This window comes from Gavia stellata, chromosome 9 (genome assembly GCF_030936135.1).
Source record: "Gavia stellata isolate bGavSte3 chromosome 9, bGavSte3.hap2, whole genome shotgun sequence".
NCBI lineage: Eukaryota > Metazoa > Chordata > Aves > Gaviiformes > Gaviidae > Gavia > Gavia stellata.
This window is the reverse complement of record NC_082602.1, coordinates 27,796,988-27,818,592: the sequence shown is the minus strand read 5'-3', so window position 1 is coordinate 27,818,592 and position 21,605 is coordinate 27,796,988. Positions and strand designations below refer to the sequence as shown.

General features: G+C 39.4%; 1 protein-coding gene across 1 annotated transcript in view; it reads right to left on the bottom strand.

Annotated features, from left to right (window-relative positions):
- Positions 1-270: 270 nt before the first annotated feature.
- CFAP58 (cilia and flagella associated protein 58) overlaps positions 271-21,605 on the bottom strand; it is a 61,096-nt gene continuing 39,761 nt past the window's right edge. Inside the window, exons 16-18 of the mRNA XM_059821354.1 lie at positions 6,301-6,420; positions 4,646-4,779; positions 271-391 (exon numbers count right to left, since the gene is read on the bottom strand). Coding sequence (XP_059677337.1) covers positions 271-391; positions 4,646-4,779; positions 6,301-6,420 — 375 coding nt within the window. The remainder of the gene's footprint in view (positions 392-4,645; positions 4,780-6,300; positions 6,421-21,605) is intronic.

Here is a 21,605-nt window from a genome sequence, read left to right as displayed (position 1 = left end):
GGTATTGAAGAAGAAATATCTGCATGGTCTTCACCATTCAGTTACACCAGTGCAGGCTTCCGTTGGCATCATATGGGCAGATTTGGTCCACAGTTTGTAAACCAAAACTACATTAATTCTACTATTAAATGCCTTTTCCTGAAGGCAATACAGTGATTTCAGAGGGCAAGTTGATTATTAATTTCTTCTAAAATTACAGTTTCTCAAACAAGCCAGCACAAATAGAGTTTAGCAAGAGACTGGGAATGGGAATATGTGATGAGTCCATTCCTAAGCTGTAACTCTGGGAAGGGGTCTGCTGACAGCAAAGCCCCCTCCAGTGAAGCGAGGAACATCAGACCTGTGGCGCAGAAACTCAGGCTCCATGTCAGTCAAGGATCGCTCCTTCTCCCTTTAAATAGAAAGAAAGAAAAAGAAAATAAATATTTCATTCTGCAGCCCAGTGATGTTTACAAACTAAGGAAATCTGTGTTCTCCAAAGTTTCTTTGATGCAACCACGTATCAAGAGATCATTAAAAAATTGTTGATTAAAGCCTGTTAGGCTAAACTGCCAAGACTAGGTGTCTGTTTGGATCTAATTACAAGCCTACTGATGGTTTTTGGAATTATTAAAAATTAGAAATAAATGAGCTCTCTTCGTGCTACTCCCCAAAATGGTCAGAGCACCTCATTAGAGCAAGTTTGTACATGAGCTCCATGACTCCAGATTTCTAATCACCATCCCATTCTAGCAAGTATATACCTATTTTCAAACAAACAGCTACATTTATCAAAGGCACAATGGGGAGATATTTTTTCTTTGTTGAATTTTAATGAATAGTGTTACCTGTCTTCACATTTCAACAAAGTTTTAGTGATAATTACCCTGCCTGTGACATTTGCAGAAAACTAAGTGTGCTGTGGGGGCACTGATAGCCCCAGGATGTTGCTCCGTCTGAGGATCCAGGAGGACTTGAATTTTATGGCCTTAAGAGGAAGGAACAAGGGTTAGCTTGTTCCACTCTTATGAGGTTGGGGAGGTCAGCACAGCAGAACAAATATGGAGGGCAGTATTTCAAACTCACTGTAATATACCTGGAGGTTTCAGAGAAGGGTCCTGACATGTTTAAAAGTAGCCAAGTGGAGCTTTATGAAGTACTTGTTTATCATAACAGCAGAGGTCTCAAGGCTTTACAAAGAAGGTCAGTGCCATTACTTTTATTTTTACAGTCATTGAGACTGAAACACAAACATGAATGCAACCAGGCTTTTGCAAAATCTAGCCTTGTCACATTAGCACCCTTTCTCAGTCCCCAGTAAGGGAAAAGCAAATGATTCCCAGAATTAATACTTTTCTCTTTGTCCCTAAATATCTGTGTCAGGAGAGGAGGAAGTTCACAGAAACCCTGTAGGATGACTATTTACGCTTCCTTTTCCAAATTTAACCCATATGGAGGTGGGAGAATAGGCAAAAGATGGCACAGATGAACTTAACCATGAAAACCATTTATAAATGTTTTTAATTATATCAGTGTAACACTAATGGATGTGCCAGCTGATAGCACTAAAAACTAATATGCTACGTTTAGGTAGGTCATCCTGTCTCTCTATTGGGCTTCCAACTTTGGGGAGACAAAAGGATCCAGAATCCATGCTCTTTCTTTCTTCATGCTCCCATGGAGACAGCCAACAGATGTGCTCATCAGTATGGAAAATTCTATGAGGCCGAATACTCTAATATATTATGCAAAATTAATGTGCAAGCAACCACGTGCAAAAGCTCCCAGTTATTACTGACATCCCTCAGTGCAGTTATTTACATATATACGACTGCAGGATCAGGTCTCTGGTGTGGATTTAAGCTTCGTATTTTCTCACAGATCTTTATCAAGATCACACTGGAACCCTGGTGCTAGAAGAAACTAGGAAAAGTAGTGAAGCAGAAAAGGTGCAAGAAGCAGGAGAGAATGGGAAGAGTGAGAAAAAGAAAGTCTAAAACATCTGGGAAAGACAACACTCAGAATTTGAGAGGAGAAAAAGAGGATTTCAAATTCACAACCAAAATCTTAAACATTGGATTTTCAGCTTGAACACAAAACAAAACTAAATTCTTGTTGTCACTCATTATATTCATTCAGCATCCCATTAAAACCTGCATTAGTTCAGTATCAAGACTTTAAATCACAAACAAGAACTGTCTTGTGCAAATCAATAAAAGCTTTAGAGGATACCTTTGTATGACATCTGAGAGTATTAATTCTCTTTCATACCAGGGTAGTCAATAATGCTATTAATGCTATTGTCCTGACAGGATCCTCTTTTTATAGCAAAACCAGCCACATTTATTTCAGACATGATGTTAACATTAGCCAGCATGATCGAGATCAAGTCAGTGGTTTTGTGTCAGCTGGGATTTAGAGAAACCTGAGATTGTACGAATCAAATGGCCCTGGCTCTTTGGCTAGCATCTACACACTAGGCACTGCCTGTCCAGCCCAGTCTGATTGTGGAATGGCTGTATATCATGGGTGAAGGACTCCTTGGGGAAGGATCTGGCTGCACAACAGGTTCTCTCTATTGTAGAAAGCAAAAGACGTCATGCACAATTGGCAGTTTGGAGAAGGAAGGCTGCACAAAAAAGGTTGTTTCCTTTGCACTGCTGCTGGGCAATGCAAAGCGCGGTCTAGAGATTGCAGAAGCTGCAGTTATCCAGGACTGGTATGCCCAGTTGTGCTTTGGGGTGCACATATCCTTCAAAGCAGGATGTGGTCCAACAGATTTGACCCGGGAACAAAACAACGAGGGACAGAGGAGAGCAAAGCCCAGCACCTGGCCACCTCTCGGCTGCCACAAAGACAACCAAAGTGCAAGTCAGGGCTGACAGCACAGTGCTGGTAGCTTCTGAGCCCGAGGTAGGAGCAATGAGATGCTATCGACCTGCAGAAGCACCGCTAAAAGCATCTGAATTTACTTTTAAAACACAGATGCCACAAAGACACCATGCTCATCGGACTACAGTCATGCCTGCCAACACAAACAACAACCTGACAAGCTGCACTAATGGCAGGTATCTATCCTGAACCTATAGACAGTGTAATGAGTCCGGCACTAATTGACCTGCACCACGAAATTCCATTCTCTGTGTATGGTTAACAGACCCAACTCTAGTCACCATCACTTTGCACAGTATTTTTGCTTTACATTAAAGCAGTTATGCCCCTAACAAGTTGAATTTTTTCAATAGTTATGACAGGAATCAATTCTAGGTACAATATAACAAAAAAACATGGGTGAATTTCTTTTAATCTGATGAACAGAAAGAAACATGATGCCAGGGTCCAAAATGGAAACATTAAAACTATTGTGAAGAGGATACTTAGCTGCTGGAAATGGATTATCAGGCATTATGGTAGCCTCACATATTGATCCTAAAGCTCCAGGAAGGCCATTAGCACTGCACAATTGTTCCTAATTCCAAACATTAAGGTAACATTATGCAATTTGCAGATGGACAAAAGTCACTGTTTATCACTGACTATTTTGCTAATTTAGTCATCAAAACTGTTTGCTGCCTGAAATGTGATTAAGGAAGAAATAGATACAGGCAGCTTTGAATTATGTTCAGCAACGTAGAGAACTGTTGGCTTTGGTATGTGAGAAAGGGACAGGCTGAGGATGGAAAGGGGTGGAAAGACAAAAGGCATACACAGAAAAACTTAGTAACAGATCGTGTCATCTGACTGCAGAAATCTAAGAAACTTCTCTTTAAAAGGAAAGTCCAATAACTCCATTTTTAAAAGTAGCTAATAGTTTTGGTGTCCCAGCTTGGAGATTCATTATCAGAATAGTCTCATCTCGCAGCCTGTGCAGATTTAATGGGCCCACTTTAATGGGCCAGAAATTGGGCAGCTAAGATCCTGGATCATTTTCTTTTAATCAAGCGGAGCAGCTGAATGCTCAGTTGTGGACTGAGAGTAGCAGGGAGGTGTCATCAAACTGCTATTGGTTAAGGAGAGACAGCAGCTACCTACAATAAAGTTCCTAGGCTCTACCATCAAAAGGGTAAGACATCTGACAAAGCCAGACTCTGAGCATTGTTCACTTTCCTCCATCTGGATGTAGGAAGGGAACAAGAAGCGGATGGGGAATGCTCTTCTCTGCAACCATCGGCGATGATATCTGCCTCCATTAGGGGCTAGTCATTAGTCACAACTACCACATTTTGGAAACAACAACATTGTTGTTATACCAGGACTATGCATTTGCCACCTGAAGAAAGGTTGTTCCCCATATAAGACACTTTCATTATAATTATAACTTGTAAAATGCATTGAGGTCCTCTTAATGCTTGAGGATCTCTCATTTGACATGAGAGACCAGACACTAATCTGTGTCCTCTGGGCACCATCTCATTGGTATGAATAATTTAATTGGACTGCAGAACATGTCAGCAACATGTCTGCTGGATGTTCTTGTCCTGGCCGTAGATCATGGTAAATCTAGATGAGACTGAATATGAAGGAAAACATTCAGGAAAATTAGGCAACAATATTATATCACATCGGTCAAATTTGGCCACGTTCTGGCCAAAAGGCTAAAGCAGGGTCTAAAAAAAATCTAGTTTATGCAGAAAGTTGTGTAGACAAAACTGTTATTTTCCCATACTTGGCCTGTTGTTCCTTGCGTTTCTGAGCCAGATATTTCTTTTTCACATTCAGAAGCTCGTTGGCAAGTCTTTCAATTTCATATTTGTATTCTTGGCTCTGTGATTCATACATATTCAATTCTGAGGACAAAACCTAACAAAAGGCAAAAAGCAGAAACAGGAGATGTTAGTTTCACTTACATGTAAGTTGGTACTTTTACAAACACTTTTTCCTTTCGCATTTGAGGATGTAAGACCCCACCATTTTCCACCACATCTCATTTCTGTCACGATGTTTCATTTGATTGCCTCTGCCCTCCTAAGGACAATTTACAAAATTAAGGCTATGCCATTTAACCGCAATAAAACATGTAAAATATGCCCCAAGCATTATGGGAATGATATTAATACATACATTAGCTCTTAATGTTCTGGGACACAAATCTGGATGAAAACCCAAAATGAAGGTCTTAAAAAATAATAAAGCAGGGATTTATTTAACAATAATGGGTTTTTTTCACAGGGATCCACTTTGTTACATGAACTAATTAAATCCACATAGGCAAAGTCATACCAGGCAGTGTAAATATGAATACAATGCTGCTTTCATGTGAATCAGTAAACTTTAAAAAAAGTAGGAGCATGCATAGTGTGTTTTCCTTCTTTAAGAAGGAGAATAGCTTGACCTGGCACCACAAAATGGCATGCAAGCCAGCACGCCACAGCATACTGTGCCTGAAATACACAGTAGCAATTGACTGCATTAAGGACAAATAGGAACCGTATGGAAAACTTCAAACCACATTCAGTTTAGCTAAACTTTGGCTTCTATTTTACATTTTCTACACTGTTTTTCTTCTCCATGGAAAGCTACGATTTGCATAACAGCCTCTTTGTTTCCTAAGGGCCCATCTGCTCCTGCATTTTTTTCCTCATGGTTAGTATAGACGTGATTATGATGCAGTGAAGAGGAGATGATGACTTCAACAGAGAGAGGAGCTGTAGAAGTAGATGAACTCCTGGGGAGACTGATCTTTCATGCAGGCAAGAACAAGGGAATATCAGCTTATTTTATCAAAGAATCACTTTTTAATAACATGATTTCAAAGTTTCCCACAAAATTCCTTCAGAACCAGGAAATCCTCCCATCTAATGACAAAGGGTTAGGACAGGTTACTCCTGGCATACCTATAAAAGTTGCAAGTCTAATATATGTGTATGCACTGCAAGAGAAATAACAAGAATTTAAGATTGGATTCTCAATATATTCCCACTAGTTTGTTAAAAAGAAAATGAAATGGCTTTGATTTGCTTATTAAAGATCTTAACAGTTCAAGAAAAGGGAAGGAGAATAAGCTTAATGGAAAACTGATGGTGTCCCAGAATGCCCACGTACAAAAAGCATTTACAGCATTGTGCTGCACACTCATATCCTAATAAGACTTTTCCTCTATTTTAATGAAACAAACTAGCATAATGTGAAAAAAAGCTCTTCTACTGCTATTGGTTCTCCCTTGGGGAGATGCGGTATTAATCTTACTTTCTTGATCTAATATACTAAGGCATGCACACTGATCATCAAAAATCTTCCTGAAGACTCGCTCCCCAGGATCACTGGTAAAGTCGTTCTGCAATCCTGGCAGCCCTTCAGCCAGAGATAAAGGGCATTTCTTACTTTCAGCTGTTTAGTCTTCTCTCGGAGAGTGTGCCGGTAAAGCTGCAACTGTTCTGCAGCTTCAGGCCCAGGCTGCCGGGCCAAGACATGCTTCAGTTCCACATACAGTTTCTCCTTTTCCTAAGAAAAAGACAAGAGGAAGAGCTCTTATAAAACTAATATAGCAGCAGCACAACCTGTGACAAAGCTGGTGAAGGGTCTGGAGCACAAGTCTTATGAGGAGCGGCTGAGGGAACTGGGGTTGTTCAGCCTGGAGAAGAGGAGGCTGAGGGGAGACCTCATCGCTCTCTACAACTACCTGAAAGGGGGTTGCAGAGAGGTGGGTGTTGGTCTCTTCTCCCAAGTGACTAACAACAGGACAAGAGGAAATGGCCTCAAGTTGCGCCAGGGGAGGTTTAGGCTGGATATTAGGAAAAATTTCTTTACTGAGTGGTGAAGCATTGGAACAGGCTGCCCGGGGAAGTGGTAGAGTCACCATCGCTGGAGATATTCAAGGAGCGTGTGGATGTGGCATTGAGGGACATGGTTTAGCGGGCATGGTGGTGTTGGGTTGATGGTTGGACTTGATGATCTTACAGGTCTTTTCCAACCTTAATGATTCTGTGATTCTGTGAAATCAACCTCACTGAAAAAAGCAACTTAATCAGGAAGATATTTGCAGAAACAAGTCTGCTTGTGTGTCAGTTTTTCCTCACTAGCCATGAGGTATTTAAAGTTGTGACAGCAGTGGGAGAGCTCATTAAGAGAAACATCCAGCTACTTCGAACCACAAATGAAATACTTTTAAACACTGTCATCAGTGAGCATGCTCTACCACAGAGAACATAAAACAGTCACTGGAAAAGTATCCAGGGGTGGGAAATTAATTACTAGTAACTGTGCTTATTGCAATCCTTCTTCTTATAAGCCACATTGCCTTACATTAAGGATCATAACTTCACACCCAACAGGATGTGAGCAGGCTACAGAAATGTCAGGGAGGGACTGTACAAAAGAGTAACTTCTTCCAAAGAAAATCCTGCAAAGCACATGTACACACACACACATGCACATACATATATTTATATAAAACACCTTTCAGTTTAACTGCAGGGGCACTGGGAAAGGGAAAGAAAGTATAAACAGCAACAGGAATGACTAGCACAATTACCACCAAGTAATTTCTCTTTGTCATGTGTCTCCTCTTCCTTCATGTTGGAACAGTATACTTGTGGGAATCGGATATAGCCATGCCCGAACAGAAACCACACCATGGACCCACTTACAGCTTTCTGCACTGAAAGGTTACTTTCTATTGTGTTTTGAGGAGGTACTAGGGTTTAGTCTGAGGTATAAAGCACTGAACAAAGCCACCTTCATAGCTTTGCACATTACAATACAATACACATTACAATATTTTTACTATTTATCTATCCTGTCAGGCTAAGATTGTTATTATTTAACATTAGTTAGCAAAATCCCATCCTTGTCTGGTACCTGGAGAGCTGGAATTAAAAAGGAGGGTTATTTGACTGGAAGTCAGACTAGCAGCCAAAAGATTTAACTGAAGAAGACAAAAATGCCAAGTAGGAGGTAGGACAGGTGATTATTTACACTGGCTTTGACAAAACCCCTTTTTGCTGTCTTTTTTATAAGCTCTGTTTACAACTCTTACCACAGAATTCTTCCATTGATGTGGGAAATGGTGCCATCACATCACCTAGAATTGCTACATTTGGCCTTGCTCAGTGGTTGAGCCAGTATTTTCAAAAGTGGCTTGTTATTTTGAAGATGTAAAATTCCAGGTATCCAGTCTTCAAGAGTATAAGGAGTCCAGAGTTTTTAGACTTCAGCATTTTCTGAAAACCATGCACTATAATGGTCACAAGCTGGGACCCAAAAATGTAAGCACTTCAAATCATAAATTACTTTTGCAAGCATTGCCCTTAAACTCTGAATATTACTGACGAAGAGTTCCTTATAAATTAAGTTGTTCACAGTTTGTCTCTGGAAAAGTCAAAACCTCCTGAGACTCAGACTGAAGTTTGCATAGTGACAAAAATTAAATTGATAATTCATTCTCAGTAGAGAGTTGTTATGTCACTACAAGTGGTTTCCACTACCACCTTTTCTTCCTGAGGAAGCAAGATTTTACTGCAAGTTAAAAATAACAGCAAAAGAAAAGTCTGCCTTGTCAAAATCTGCCTGGTCAGTATTAACATTCCCCCCCGAATGCATCACAGATTTGTATTTTGGAAGAATGCAACGGTAATTTGGATAAATATGGAGCAGCTGACGGATTTAAGGTCTTACGTGCAATTGTTTTCCAATTTATTTCTCTCCTAACCATCTACAAGGGCCAACCAAGCTCTTCAAACATTGTGCAATGGTATGTATAATAACACCATTTAGAGACAAAGCATGCAATTCTATTATAAGGAGAATCTATCTTATGCAACAGAGACTCGTTAGCTGTCCAATGTATATTGTCTCCATAATCTAACAGAGGCAGAACCAGCTGTCTTATAATGCATATCCTGTCCTTCCTTGCTAAGCGCTGTCCATCTCTTTTACATCTAGTCAATTAATTTGTCACTGGGTTGGAAGCACCATATGTCAGCAAAATGTTAAAAGAACATCCTGGATACTTCTTTCCTCATCAGCAAAAGTTATATTCACAGGTTGGCATTTCTATAATTTCTGACATTTTACCCCAGGATGCAAAAAACCCCCAAACCAATTGATTTCAATTAATTAATTTCAATTAATTTTAAAATATTAACCACCAGAGTAAATCTAAGTCAGTCACAAGGTACATGTGATACTACCACCAAAAATGCATTGCTTACAGCAGGTACTTTTATCTCTACACATAAGAAATCAGGAATGACCAGGAAAAAAAATCAGCACAAAATAATAAAGAAAAATTTTGGCTTCTACAATACTCTAGCTATATTCAAAGGACAGACAAGCTGTGCAATGTGTATCCCATGCAGATATCTTATAAATAGCCAGCTATCAGATACAGCATAGAATATGTAGAAAGACCTGTAGGGCTGTCTGATGTGCGAGTTGTATTCAAAGTAGCTTTCAGTTGTACTGCATAAATTAATACCCCCAGAAGATAGATCTATGTTGCTTTTTTGTTTTGGAAACAAGTAAAATGCATATGCATTCCTTAACATGTCTGAGAACCCAATGGGGTTGGATGGAGAGAAGATATCCTGACACTGACAAGAAAATCATGTCAGCAATGATGATAAGCGGTGTAGCAGTAATTCAAAATCAAGAGGGTAGGCTGATCTGTTTGGTGCCTATTGGAAGTCAGTTAACACTATTTTGTCCAAAGTGGAAGTCAGTAAATTCCATTTATTTCTGTTGGTGGCTGCATAGGTGATGTTGGAGAAAAAGCTACCTGAAATCCTACACCCATCGGGCAGGAATAAGTCAATCCATTGTAAGATGTGTTTCTTTGGCTTGTCCCAGACTGCCTCCCCTCACACTCCTCTCTGTCCTTATGCCAGGCTGCAATCACAACATACAGCTTGCTAGAGTTACGCATTCTTAAGATGAAAAGAACTTAAAGTCACAAACACACTGCGAGGCATTACTCTTCTTGAGGAGGTGAAGGAAGATCCATCAGATCTCTCTGTAACTCCATGCTGTTAAGACTTCACTGGTAAGAGTAATGTACATGTGTTCAGATCAGGTGTAGGCCAGTACCAAAGCTTTTTATGTGATCCTTCCCATGGCAAAATTCCATGGAATTCAGCAGGTATTTGACTGTAGGACTGAGCCCATAATGTCAACCAGCTTCATGGTTTACGGCATAAACCAAACCAAGCTGATGGTGGAAAGATGAGGGCACATTCATTTTGTGTATGTAGGGCACACTGGGAGACTCAGATTGAGGGTTACAGTCAAATTTCAGACATTCCAAAGAGAATTTCAGTGCCTCTGTGAATACCTGCCGTAAAAATTGTGTAAATAAAACTCCACATTATTTTTAGAACAGCCCTTCCTGCCTTAGATTTGTTTTCCAGGGGAGCTCCAAGGAGCCCACAGATCTGCCTTTAGGCTCCGCCATGACAATATGTTTCTGCATCCCTAAGTCTCTCACCTATTAATTTGGAGGTGGAGGGACTGTTGCTTTACCCTAAATTTAACGAGTTGCTGTCTCAGCCAGAATCTGGAGTTCTCCTGGCCTGCTTGCTCTACAGTGAATTGAGAAAAAAAAATTTTCTTCTGCAGAGGACTGGCAGGTCTTTGGCAAATTTCAATTCATTCTTCAGGACTTGGGGGTCACAAGTTGGCTCAGTCTACAGGAAGAAGAATTACTTTTGCCAGCACAATCCTACTTCAAAAAAAGCTATTATTGCTGACATGCACAGCCCAATTTGCTCGTTGTTTCCTGCCAGAGGGACCATCAGCCCCATCAGACACATTCCCAAAATGACCCAAGACATTTCACTGCTTTGACAAGGAGTGGGAGACAGTCAGCAATGCTGGGATAGACCAATGCACCTGGTATTAGCTCTAAAAATGAGACTCCTTTTTGTATCATCTTCTCTCTCGCCATGACACGAGGAAACTCCTGAAATGACCGATCTTGTTGGTTAGCCCAGGGTATCATTCTGAGCCAGGGACAATGGATGACCGTACATTTAATGAAAACGTATTCACAGCAGAAATAGGCCATGAAGTCCCAGCTTCCTTGTTTTTATCAGCTTGTCTTTCCAAGTAGATAATTCCACAAATTTACCTGGCATAGTAGCACACCAACAGCCTTCTCCACCAGACCCACAAAAATCCTACTATGCACCAAAAGCTTTCTATCACGCAAATTATTAGAAAAACCTACACACAAAAAATCCCAAACCCTTTGACTCAGAGTAAATTTCATTTATGTTAGCTCCTGTCTCCAGCAATTGAGCTAAAGAAAAAAACCCAACAAGATAAAGATGTAGAGCAAAAGTGTGCAATGTAGTGTGTGGTGGCAAACCCCGAAATATTTAACCTAGATAAAAATCCCTATTTTAATTAGTAAGGTGGAGAAAGCAACACAGTAACTCTGTAAGCACACTACAGTTCCTCATGGCTTTGGTGAGGAAAACAAGTCAGTCAACATGCCACAGGGGGTTTCTTGTTTATTGGCATTATAACCAAAATGTCAGCTCTAGGCTGAACTCCAGAGCCATTTTGTTTATGATGCCAGGCAGCAGCAGAGCCTCCTTAAGGGGTTGTGATCCATTTTCAGAAGTGTTAAACAGGACACTGAAATCTGAATTAAATACATACATAGATACATATATATCTAGTCATAGTCATTTTACTTGTATAAGCTGCACACTTATTTGTGTGTACGTGTATACCTAATAGAGTAGCTGTTGGCTCAGGACATCTATGATTAAAAGTTTTATGAGGTGTAGAAAAAATTAGCATACAGTAACCTTCACAAATTTTATAACAATAGAAGAAAGTTGCCTCCAGCACTGTGAGAAGTGTGCGGTATAAACTTTCTCAATAAACACTTTTCAAAAGCTCCTGCTCTTTCTTGTCTATTCCACATCCATCAGCAAACACTTTTGCAAGCATGCAGCTTGCAGCTTGTATTTTCATCACCATCCAGACCCTCTTTTAACTGTCCAGTGTGAGGATTTTTATTGGGCAAATTAACTCACATTTAAAACAGGGCACTGAAGTCCTTTCGCAATGTGGCAACACTAATACTGCATGAGACGCTTGGGATGTTCCTGTTAAAACTCTGCCAGTAACTTGAAGGAAAGGCTGGGATCATTTCCCTGTCTTTGGTGAGATTCGCACCACTCTAGTTGGAGTTAAATTAAACCTGTCTTATGACTTAGCCCTCCAGCTGATAATGCCTCTCAAGGACAAATCTCTTTCCTTTGGCACAGAGCAGACTGCACCAAATTGACTGGCATTTTCAAAACAGCTTAATGAGAGAGGAAAAAACCACCTTGGAGCATCTTCTAAGGTCTTCACCCTTGACTCTTTTTTGTAACCGTTAGAGCTGAATGCTGCATTATTACATCTTCCACAAACAATAAAGTACAAACATTTCCAGCAAAAGTGCAATTGCAACTTATTATTATTTTATTATTATTGCTAGGTACTGGTACTATTGTATCTTTCTTAGGAAGTGTGTGGGAAAACAGGGTGTTTTTTCCAATGGACAAACAAATAGGTTACATATCCTCTTCTCCTTTCAGTTCTGAACTCTGAGACATAAGGATAACAATCCGCCAGAAGAAAATGGCATGGATGCCTCTTGCTGAAATAACAGCTGCAATTCCCTTTTTACAATTCACATTACACAAGAGTTTATAAAATCATTAATCAGAGTAGTTCATTTAATCACAGTGTTTATACTTTACATTGCAGAAGACGATCAATTAATTATCCCCTGTTCTTCTATATGTGTGAACAGGAACACACATGCACTTATATACACACACAAGAAAAGTGTGTGTATTCTTACCTTCCTTGAAGGTAAGAATTACCCTTGATACAGCATGGATTGATGTAAATATTCCAGCTATTTCTAGAGTGCCTGCAGCTTGACAGTTGGAGTGAAGAGAGCTCTAAACAAACCTTTGTTTCACATTCTAGTAGCGGCTTGTCTTAAAATGTTCTGGAGGAGATTCAGAGGTTGATACAAATCTTATCAACAAGAAATCTATTCTAAGTGAATAAGTCTACACAGCAAACAATGGGGTACCTTTTACTGGCTAATAATTACTATATACAGGGTTTCAAGCCAAAAAAAAAAGTCTCTTCTTCAAATGTAGACTATTTGACTTAAAACCTCTGTATTTTAATGTCAGTGTAACAGCATGTATTTTAGCTATTCAATAGCCATTCAGATTTTAAAATATCACATTAATCAAAGGAGAATTATCACAGCTCTGCTGTTAATGATTAGCTGTTTCTGTGGGTGGAGGCTTGGGATGGGGATTCCCAGCAGACCCAGCTTCTGCTCTTACTTCTGACTGATCTGACAGATGACCTCAAAGGGTCAGAGAAACTGCAGAGCTGCTTCTCGAAATACCCATCGGTAAGTTAGGCACCTACATCTCTTTAATCACCTGCTTGACTTAGAACCTTAGATTTCCCTGAAAGATGAGAGTACTTAGCTTCAAGTCCTTCGGTGTTCTGGAATTGCTACCTCTGAACAGCTGTCTCAAAGTCAAGCCACCACTTAAACCTACAAATACCTGTCTAACAAGGCAGTAAAGCCTACATACATCTTTCTGACAGAATAGCAGAGCTTCCTTGCATATGCCAAGTACCTCAGGGAAGAAAGAGTGGTCTCCTGTTACACTTTGGAACCTATTAAGAAATAACAGTACATCTAAGAAACACACACAGCAATTCTGAAATCATGAATGTTTTAATATATGGCTTCCTTCAGACTCACTGTAATTAGAGCTGGCCCTCTGCTATCCTTCAGGGAGTTCTGTTTTCAGCTCCCCTTGCCTGTTTCTTAAAATTCAAAGAAACAGAAACAGGACTAAAGGAAGGGGAAAGAGAGCAAATCCTAATGTTCATGTAAAGACAACTGCTCTGCCCAAGTGTGCCATCCCCTGTTTAAGATTACAGCTATATCTACTAAGACAGGCACGGGAAGACTTGAGCTCTGGGCCTAGAGGATGTGGAGCAACTGGCTGACTGATACACCCTACTTGGCAGAGAGTCTCCCTATGTGGGGTTCATGGCTCCCGTGCACTCAGCAGCTCGTGTCTGGCTGTCTCAGAGTGAAGAATGGAGGGACAGGGTTCTTTCTACACCTGTTTGTGTCCTCGTGAGTCCAATTTTAAGCTACCTTTTTTAAAAAAAAACACAATGCAGTGACTCTAACTGCCTACCTCTAACTGCCCCAAAACAGCCTTAGCTCTGGTGCATCTTTTTGCATGTGTTTTCTCAACAACAGCACCATTCACACTCCTACAAGAATGAAAGTAAGTGATCTGAAATAGATACAATTTAGTGTGTCCCTGTGGAATGTCTTTGTTTGTTGGATTTTGTTGTTGTTGTTGCAACTATCATACAAAATAATAATCCATCTCTGAATGGGATGCTGTAGATATTGTCTGTATCTTGCTGCTGAGGGAAGAGCAGAACCCCCTTGCCTCAATGGAAGAACACCTGCCAAAAGGTACACCTGAATAATAAAGATTTGCAGCTGTCTCTGGGCCACACTATATAATATGGACTTGTGAATGTATTGCTACACTGCTGTTGCACTCCTCCAATATTTTAACTTCTCTAGCAGCTTCTGGATGGCTGACAGTCAGTATTGGATTGCTAACAGCACTGCAAAGTTTGTGCATTGCACTGTATTCAGTCAGCACAGTGAGTCATTTACTTTCTCTTAACAAGATAACTGGTTGATTAATATACTTTACCCTGGCATGTGCAGCAGATTTATTTCCTTCCCAGATACATGTTGAATACAGGAATGAGGAGTAAACAAGTTTGTTTTCAGTTGTTTGTTTTTTACTGGAACAATTCCTGAACATTTACTCAAGCTTTATTCTAGCAAACTATCACTGAAGCTAATGGCAATTTTGACTGAGTAAGAGCTTTAGGAATTGGTTGTTTTACAAAATATTTTAAGTCTAATGACACAAGGTACCCATGCTCAGGATTTCTGGGTTCAAACCAGATGTAATGCATTTGAATAAAATACTTTGGTGATCACTATTTCTGCTTTTCTGATGCAGATTACAGATAACAGTGATGTGCCTTGGGTACTTATATGGCCTTATCCTTTCAGTATCTGAATGCTGTTAAATCTTTAATGTACTTATGCTGAAGTACTGCTTGTAGCCAGGGCAGTGATCCTCTTCTCATTCTACAAGAGGTTTGGACACAAAGAGTTGCTACATGAATTGACAAAGTTCACTAAAACTTCTCGAAGATACACAGAAATGAAACTTAGCCTCCTAAGCTCCCAGGACCACCATGCTGAGTAAGCCAATACATCTGCTCCTTGCTTTTCAGAACCACCGGACTAGACTACAGCAGAAGGTTAGAAGTGTGGGAGAAAAGTCACAACCATAAGCCACAGTATACTTCAAGCCAACAATCTCTTCATGCATGCTAAAATTCATGGACTGGGAGTACATGTATTAGAACGCAGGAAACAAATCTGTACTTGACATTCATCTATCACGGATGGTATTTGTGTAATTAAGTCAGTCTTGCATGATGTGGAGGGATGGCATCTGATGACACAATAGAGCTCTCTTTCAAGCTCAAAGTCAAGTAAGTATACAAATTCTCCTAAAAAAATTTAAAAACAGATTACACATTAATGTACATTTGCCACCTATAAACCCTAAGAGATTTTTACCCTACCTGCAACTTCCTCACCTTTGTAAATGGCAACTGAATATTTCTGTCTAAAACACCATTAGAGTAGCTAAAAATGGTGCAGACCCCCAGAAGTTATTTTGATCTGTTTTCTTCTAAGTTCTCAAATAAATTTGCACCTTGCTTCTGTCCAAAACCATTTATCATGGGAAAACTCTTTTGTTTATGAGGGCAATGTAGTTCCACAAAGATTCAGCAAAAATTAAACTCTTCCACTAAGAAAATTCTTCACCAAAAATGTTTCGTTTGATCGCTAAGTAATCTGCTTTGCTTCCCATTTGCCAGTGCCAGAAATATTTCAACTATTTTTATTGAAAAAATATTTTCTTACTCTAAAGAGCAGCCGATTATCTTCACCTTGTAACATTAAAGTGATCAGCACCTTTCTTCCCTGGTTTTTAAAAACCGTGTTTTTGAACATACATACCCTAAACAAACATACCCTAAACAAACAACAACAAAAAAAAAAAAAACCAAAAAGGCTATTTTCCTGGGAAGACTTTATCCTCTTCCATTTGAATTGCAGCATATGTGGGAGGAGGGAAAGAATGTAAATGTCAGTGTGTTTTTAAGAGTAGTTTATCATGCTGTAAGTTTCTACAGCATAGAACATCTTCTAATTCTAGATAGACTGAGATTAGAAGGGCTAAAATAAACTAATGTGCCAAGAAGCGTATTCAAAATATGCAGAAATAGAAATCAACTCCTTTCTGAGGAGAGCTAGGACAAGAACTGAACATCCTTCAAATCTCTATTGAATTCTTAAGGCTTACACAAAACTTTCAGGTAGATATGTAGACCCTCAACAGACCTTCACACAGGTGACTCTTACCTTTCCTGTTTATGAGATGTGATTACTTAGTACATCATCACAGGATTGCATACAAGCCCAGGTAAGGTGCACCGAGAATTAACACCATGACTGCACACCATCATATGGCCTTTCATGCCTTACACTGCTGTCAAGCAGTAGAGGAGTAAGTCACGGAGTCTAACATTAAGAATGAGAGGAAATGGCCTCAAGCTGCACCAGGGGAGGTTTAGATTGGATATTAGGAAAGATTTCTTTACAGAGAGAGTGGTCAAACATTGGAACAGGCTGCCCAGGGAGGTGGTGGAGTCACCATCACTGGAGGTGTTCAAGGAACGTGTGGATGTGGCATTGTGGGACATGGTTTAGTGGGCATGGTGGTGTTGGGTTGATGGTTGGACTTGACGATCTTAAAGGGCTTTTCCAACCTTAGTGATTCTGTGATTCTATGATTTGCTCAGTGTGAGTGGTTCTACCCTACTCACAGAACCCTACTGGATACACCATCAGTTTTTAAAAAGAATAAATAAATAAATTAATTGGAAAAATAACATCAGTGGCAGAACAAAACGCACTAGAGAAATTGTAATTATATGAAGAAATCATCATGCCAGGCATAGAATAACTAAAAGACACTAATCCTTCAACTTAACACCAATACTAAAATACAAAACATTTCCACTTACAGTCAAAGTTAAAATCCCCAATCAAAGCCCTAGTTCAGCAATGAACATTTCAAGCATAACAAAAGGAAAATAAAAGGATGGCACAAGAAGGAAGGAACGTGAAAAAGTAGTCCTGAAGGATGACTCGATGCAGTAAGTACCTCCATATGTCACTTCATAATGCATTGGAGACTCCAGTTCAAATCAGATTCAAGGCACTGGACTGAAATTAATTTGATGGCACTAAGTCAGTAGACTGCTGTGCATCAAAATATTGTGCTGATAATTAGATATTTTTTGTTCATCACTAGTTAGAACTGGATTACAGCCAGAGTTCATGGAAATATATTATTTTTTTATTTGAAAAAAGAACAGATTTTCTCTTCAGAGTCCCATTCTAAATCAAGGCAATTCTTACAGTGTGCCTTTGACACACCAGTGCCTAATTCTGTGTGGCATTAGGGAAGTAAACATTTTTTTTTAATGATTCATACCTAGCTGAAAGCCAAAAAGTAAATGTTGGGCCTAAGTCCTTAGTGTATTTCTCATTTCCATATTCCGATATAAATCCCTTTAAATTTTGGTCACCAACTTAGAACTGGAGTCATAAACTCAAAAACCACACTCCAGCAGGTACTGTTTTCTCTCTACTCTTCCTTAAGATACGTAACAACGCTTAGGTTTTTATAAGGACAGGAAAGCATTTTTCTGCTTTTTTTTTTTCCCATGTCAGGAACCATTTGATCAACGGCTAGAAGTTTTGCCAGCTTAGCTTTCTCCGTTAGTGGTGCAATTTCTTTGTGCTGACATGGCTATGCCAGCTACAGGCTATGCAATTAGATGCAATTATACTGGCAAGAAAGTCTTCTGCCATTCAAGAGCTGGTACAAGCTAAATCAGAAAAGTGACTTTTTTGCCAGTAGGAATGGTACTTTTAAGCATAGAAAAGGCCTAAAGCTCAATATACTCATCCCTTTAATTGAGGGCTGAGAGAACCGCTAGCTTCAGCCACAAGATAGGGCATTAATCCAGTGCTTCCAGAAGAAGTTAAATCCTCCAGGAAACAGAGATAGAAAAGACCCAAGTCCTAGTAAAGCATAAAAAGCCAAAAAGAAAATTTCCCTTTTCATTTTTGGATGGAAAAATCCCTTCAAAAGGCTGACATATATAAATGATAAAGGAGCAGTAAAGAAAGGATTGCATTTTGGCAGTGGATTTTGCAGTTCACCTGTAAGTTTCAGTGTGCACAAAGCACTCTCACAAACTACCTCTGCTAAAATCTCTCTAAAGGCAAGATGACAGAGAAACAATAATGGGCAGGTCAAAAGAGACTGTTAGAGATTCTACAGTCATTAGTTCCCTGAAGTGAATTGCAGTTATTTTTATGAAAACAGACAATTCTGCCAAAAAAATCCCCAACTCGGACTGTCTACCCTACATGTAACAGGTAAGTAGTTTATATTCTCAAATCCAAGTAGAATCTATACTCGGCACCGAAAATATATAAATGCCAAATTTGAGAGGGTAAAGTAAATCTCAGCCATTTTGAAGACATACAGATAATACCTAAAATAAAACTGAGCTGGGCCTTAAGCATACCGAAATAAAGGCAGGTAAAAGGAGTGTATTCTCCTATTTCCCCTAGCAGGCTCTCCAATGAGAAAATCTCTTACTCAGCATTTGAGCACACTTTTCTGCATTACATGCTGTATAATGGAAGCTACATGAGCACTGTGAAAGCAATGAAGAACCTAGCAGAAGCATGCTTCCTGAAACTGCCAAGCTAGTGAAAGAAATTATTTTCAAGAGGACTAGGCACTCATGAACGGGGCTGAAAAAAAATTATACAAGATTGAAAAAACCACAGTATTTTAGATAATAAACGGGCAGAAAATTTTTGTGTAACAGATACATGGAAGCAAATTCCAAAGCTCCTCCAGTAGCTGGGAGAAAACTTTGATTTCAGTAGCTGCCAGTCTGCATAAACCCACATGGTAACACTGTTCTAAAGCAGATTTCTTTATGAAACTATAGTACCGGCTCTGAAAAATAAAGACGGTTATGTGTACGTTCAGATACTATAGCAACAAGAACCTCAAATTGTTTAGAACAGCTCCACTACAATGTTAGCACAAATAAAATTAAACATCTGCCTATTTTGAGTGTTTAGCTAGCTATTGTTACTATTTAATTGAGTCACGTCGCTAATATATTCATTCACACAGCACTGAAAGAGTGGAAATTATTTTATTCCCTTTTTACTTGATGTGAGGCATGCAAAGCTACTGCCCAAGGTCACAGAGAAAGTCCCTTTCGCTTTGTCCCCCCTGTATCTTGCAATACCCGAAATGAAACTCTTGCTGATTTGTACTAGAGACAGCAGCATCCCCTCTGCTCCTCCTACTCTCTGTCAGCAGGGCCATCAGTTCTTTGGGGGTATTGAAACTTAGCTCAAAACTTGGCTCAATGCAAGGACGTGGGTGTTACCTGCCTGTAATCTCTGAATCAGATATATGAGCTAATCATGCCTTTTGCCCTTGCACTCTTTGAAACTATAAGTTCAAGATGCTAACAGCCTGGAAGCATCACATTCTGACTGCCCAGTCCTGGTCTTTGATTGTTGACAACTTGAAAAAATGCAATTAAATATATATATGTACAGAAGAACAATACTTTCACTACTACATGCAAGGCTCAAATGAGACACATTTGTCTTTGCCTCCCTCCACAAATAATTCTGGTTGCACATCTCTCTTTTATATTTATGAACAATCTTCTGAGATGACGGACAACGGAGGTAACTGACATATAACGTGAATGTTCCCACTGTTAACCATTCCAAGACGTGCAACTGAATAAAATTCCTCTCAGTCAGACATAAAATCAAATTAGAGGAGTTCACTCTGAAGAGAAAGAACTAAATTTGAAACAACTAAAGCAGTGCATAATTCACTTTTAATGGGATAAGTTCCTAAAACCACACTGATCATAATCCTAACAAGGTAATACATTACATTGCGAGTTTACCACATCACTGTTCAGTATGCAGTAGAGCAGTAGACCTTCAGTCACGTGAGGGACTTGTCCCACATACAAAGCGAGCAAGTATTTTTTTTGCAGTCAGGATTTGTTCAGCAGAGCACTTGTTTTTATTAATAATTACACCTTACGGCTATACAACACATTTTGCTCATATCACGTGTTCACAAAGACCTTCACCCATCATTGAAATCCCTTGGTTAACACACAAGGTATTTCTCCACAAAGCCCTACAGTATTACTCAACAGTTTAGAAAAGAACCCAAAAATGCTGTATCTTTTAACTGCACAAATTCAGAAGGAAGGTAATGACTCAAACATGGAAGCTGGCTAACCCTGAAGTAACATTTTCTGTGTTTGGCAAAAGTACCATTGGATTTTTATTGTCCGTAAGTATTCAAGACCTTGGTTTTGGATCTGATTTTTAAGACAGCATTTTTCATCAGCACAGCAGCTCACAACTGTGAGAATGCCTGAGTTAAAGGGGAAAGTATGACCACCTGCTTTGCAGCTACTCTTCAAAGCCTCAGGATGTCCACACTTATTTGGTGTATGAGAGCTGATAGGTTATAACCCAAGATGCTGTGGCTACAGGGCACAGGTAAATCAGAAACAAGAAAAGAGTTTAATAATTTCTGTAACGTGGGACATCTCTCTACACCTTTATTAAGAAGTGTTCAACTCTGAAAAGTCATTCTAAAAAAGCAATATTCATCATGTTGCATATTCAATACCTCTCAATAAATGTCTGATACAAAAAATGTGCCCTGCTGACAGGTTAAGATATTTTTGTATGGGATTTTAGAGTCAAGCTGGGTTCTTCCTGTACTGCCAGCAATCAGAATTTTCTGTCTGAAATGTAGCAAATCATTCTTTTAATCACGTAGCATGGACTGTAGCATGCTTTTACAGCTGCATCATTTTTAAAGAACTAACAGGTGAGAAATAGTGAAAAAGCTAATAAAAAGGATATGATCAAATACACATCAGGAGCAGGCAAAGTAAGCACATGCTTTTCTACATGAATCTATAGACTGTGATCCTTACTTAGCAAAAATTTCCATTTATATATCCAGCTCTTCCTGAAACATTGTTCCCTGCATAAACCAGCTTTTATTTAAAAGACTGCAAAAAACCAAAAGTAACAGTCAGAAGACAGAACTAAAATTCATACAATACAAATGGAATTATTTTTTCCTTATACAAACATTATGGCTCTGCCTGAGGATGCAGCAAGGTGAACACCCTACAAATCAAACTACAGGTTGCTGACGCTGGGCTCAACCATTTCCAGACATGGGTTATTTCTAAATTCCAAAGGTGTTTTTAATACTCAGTATTCAATCCACATAGTTTTTTGCACTCCATTTCATTACTACACTTTGATGTGAGGGAATTTAAGTTACATAATATGC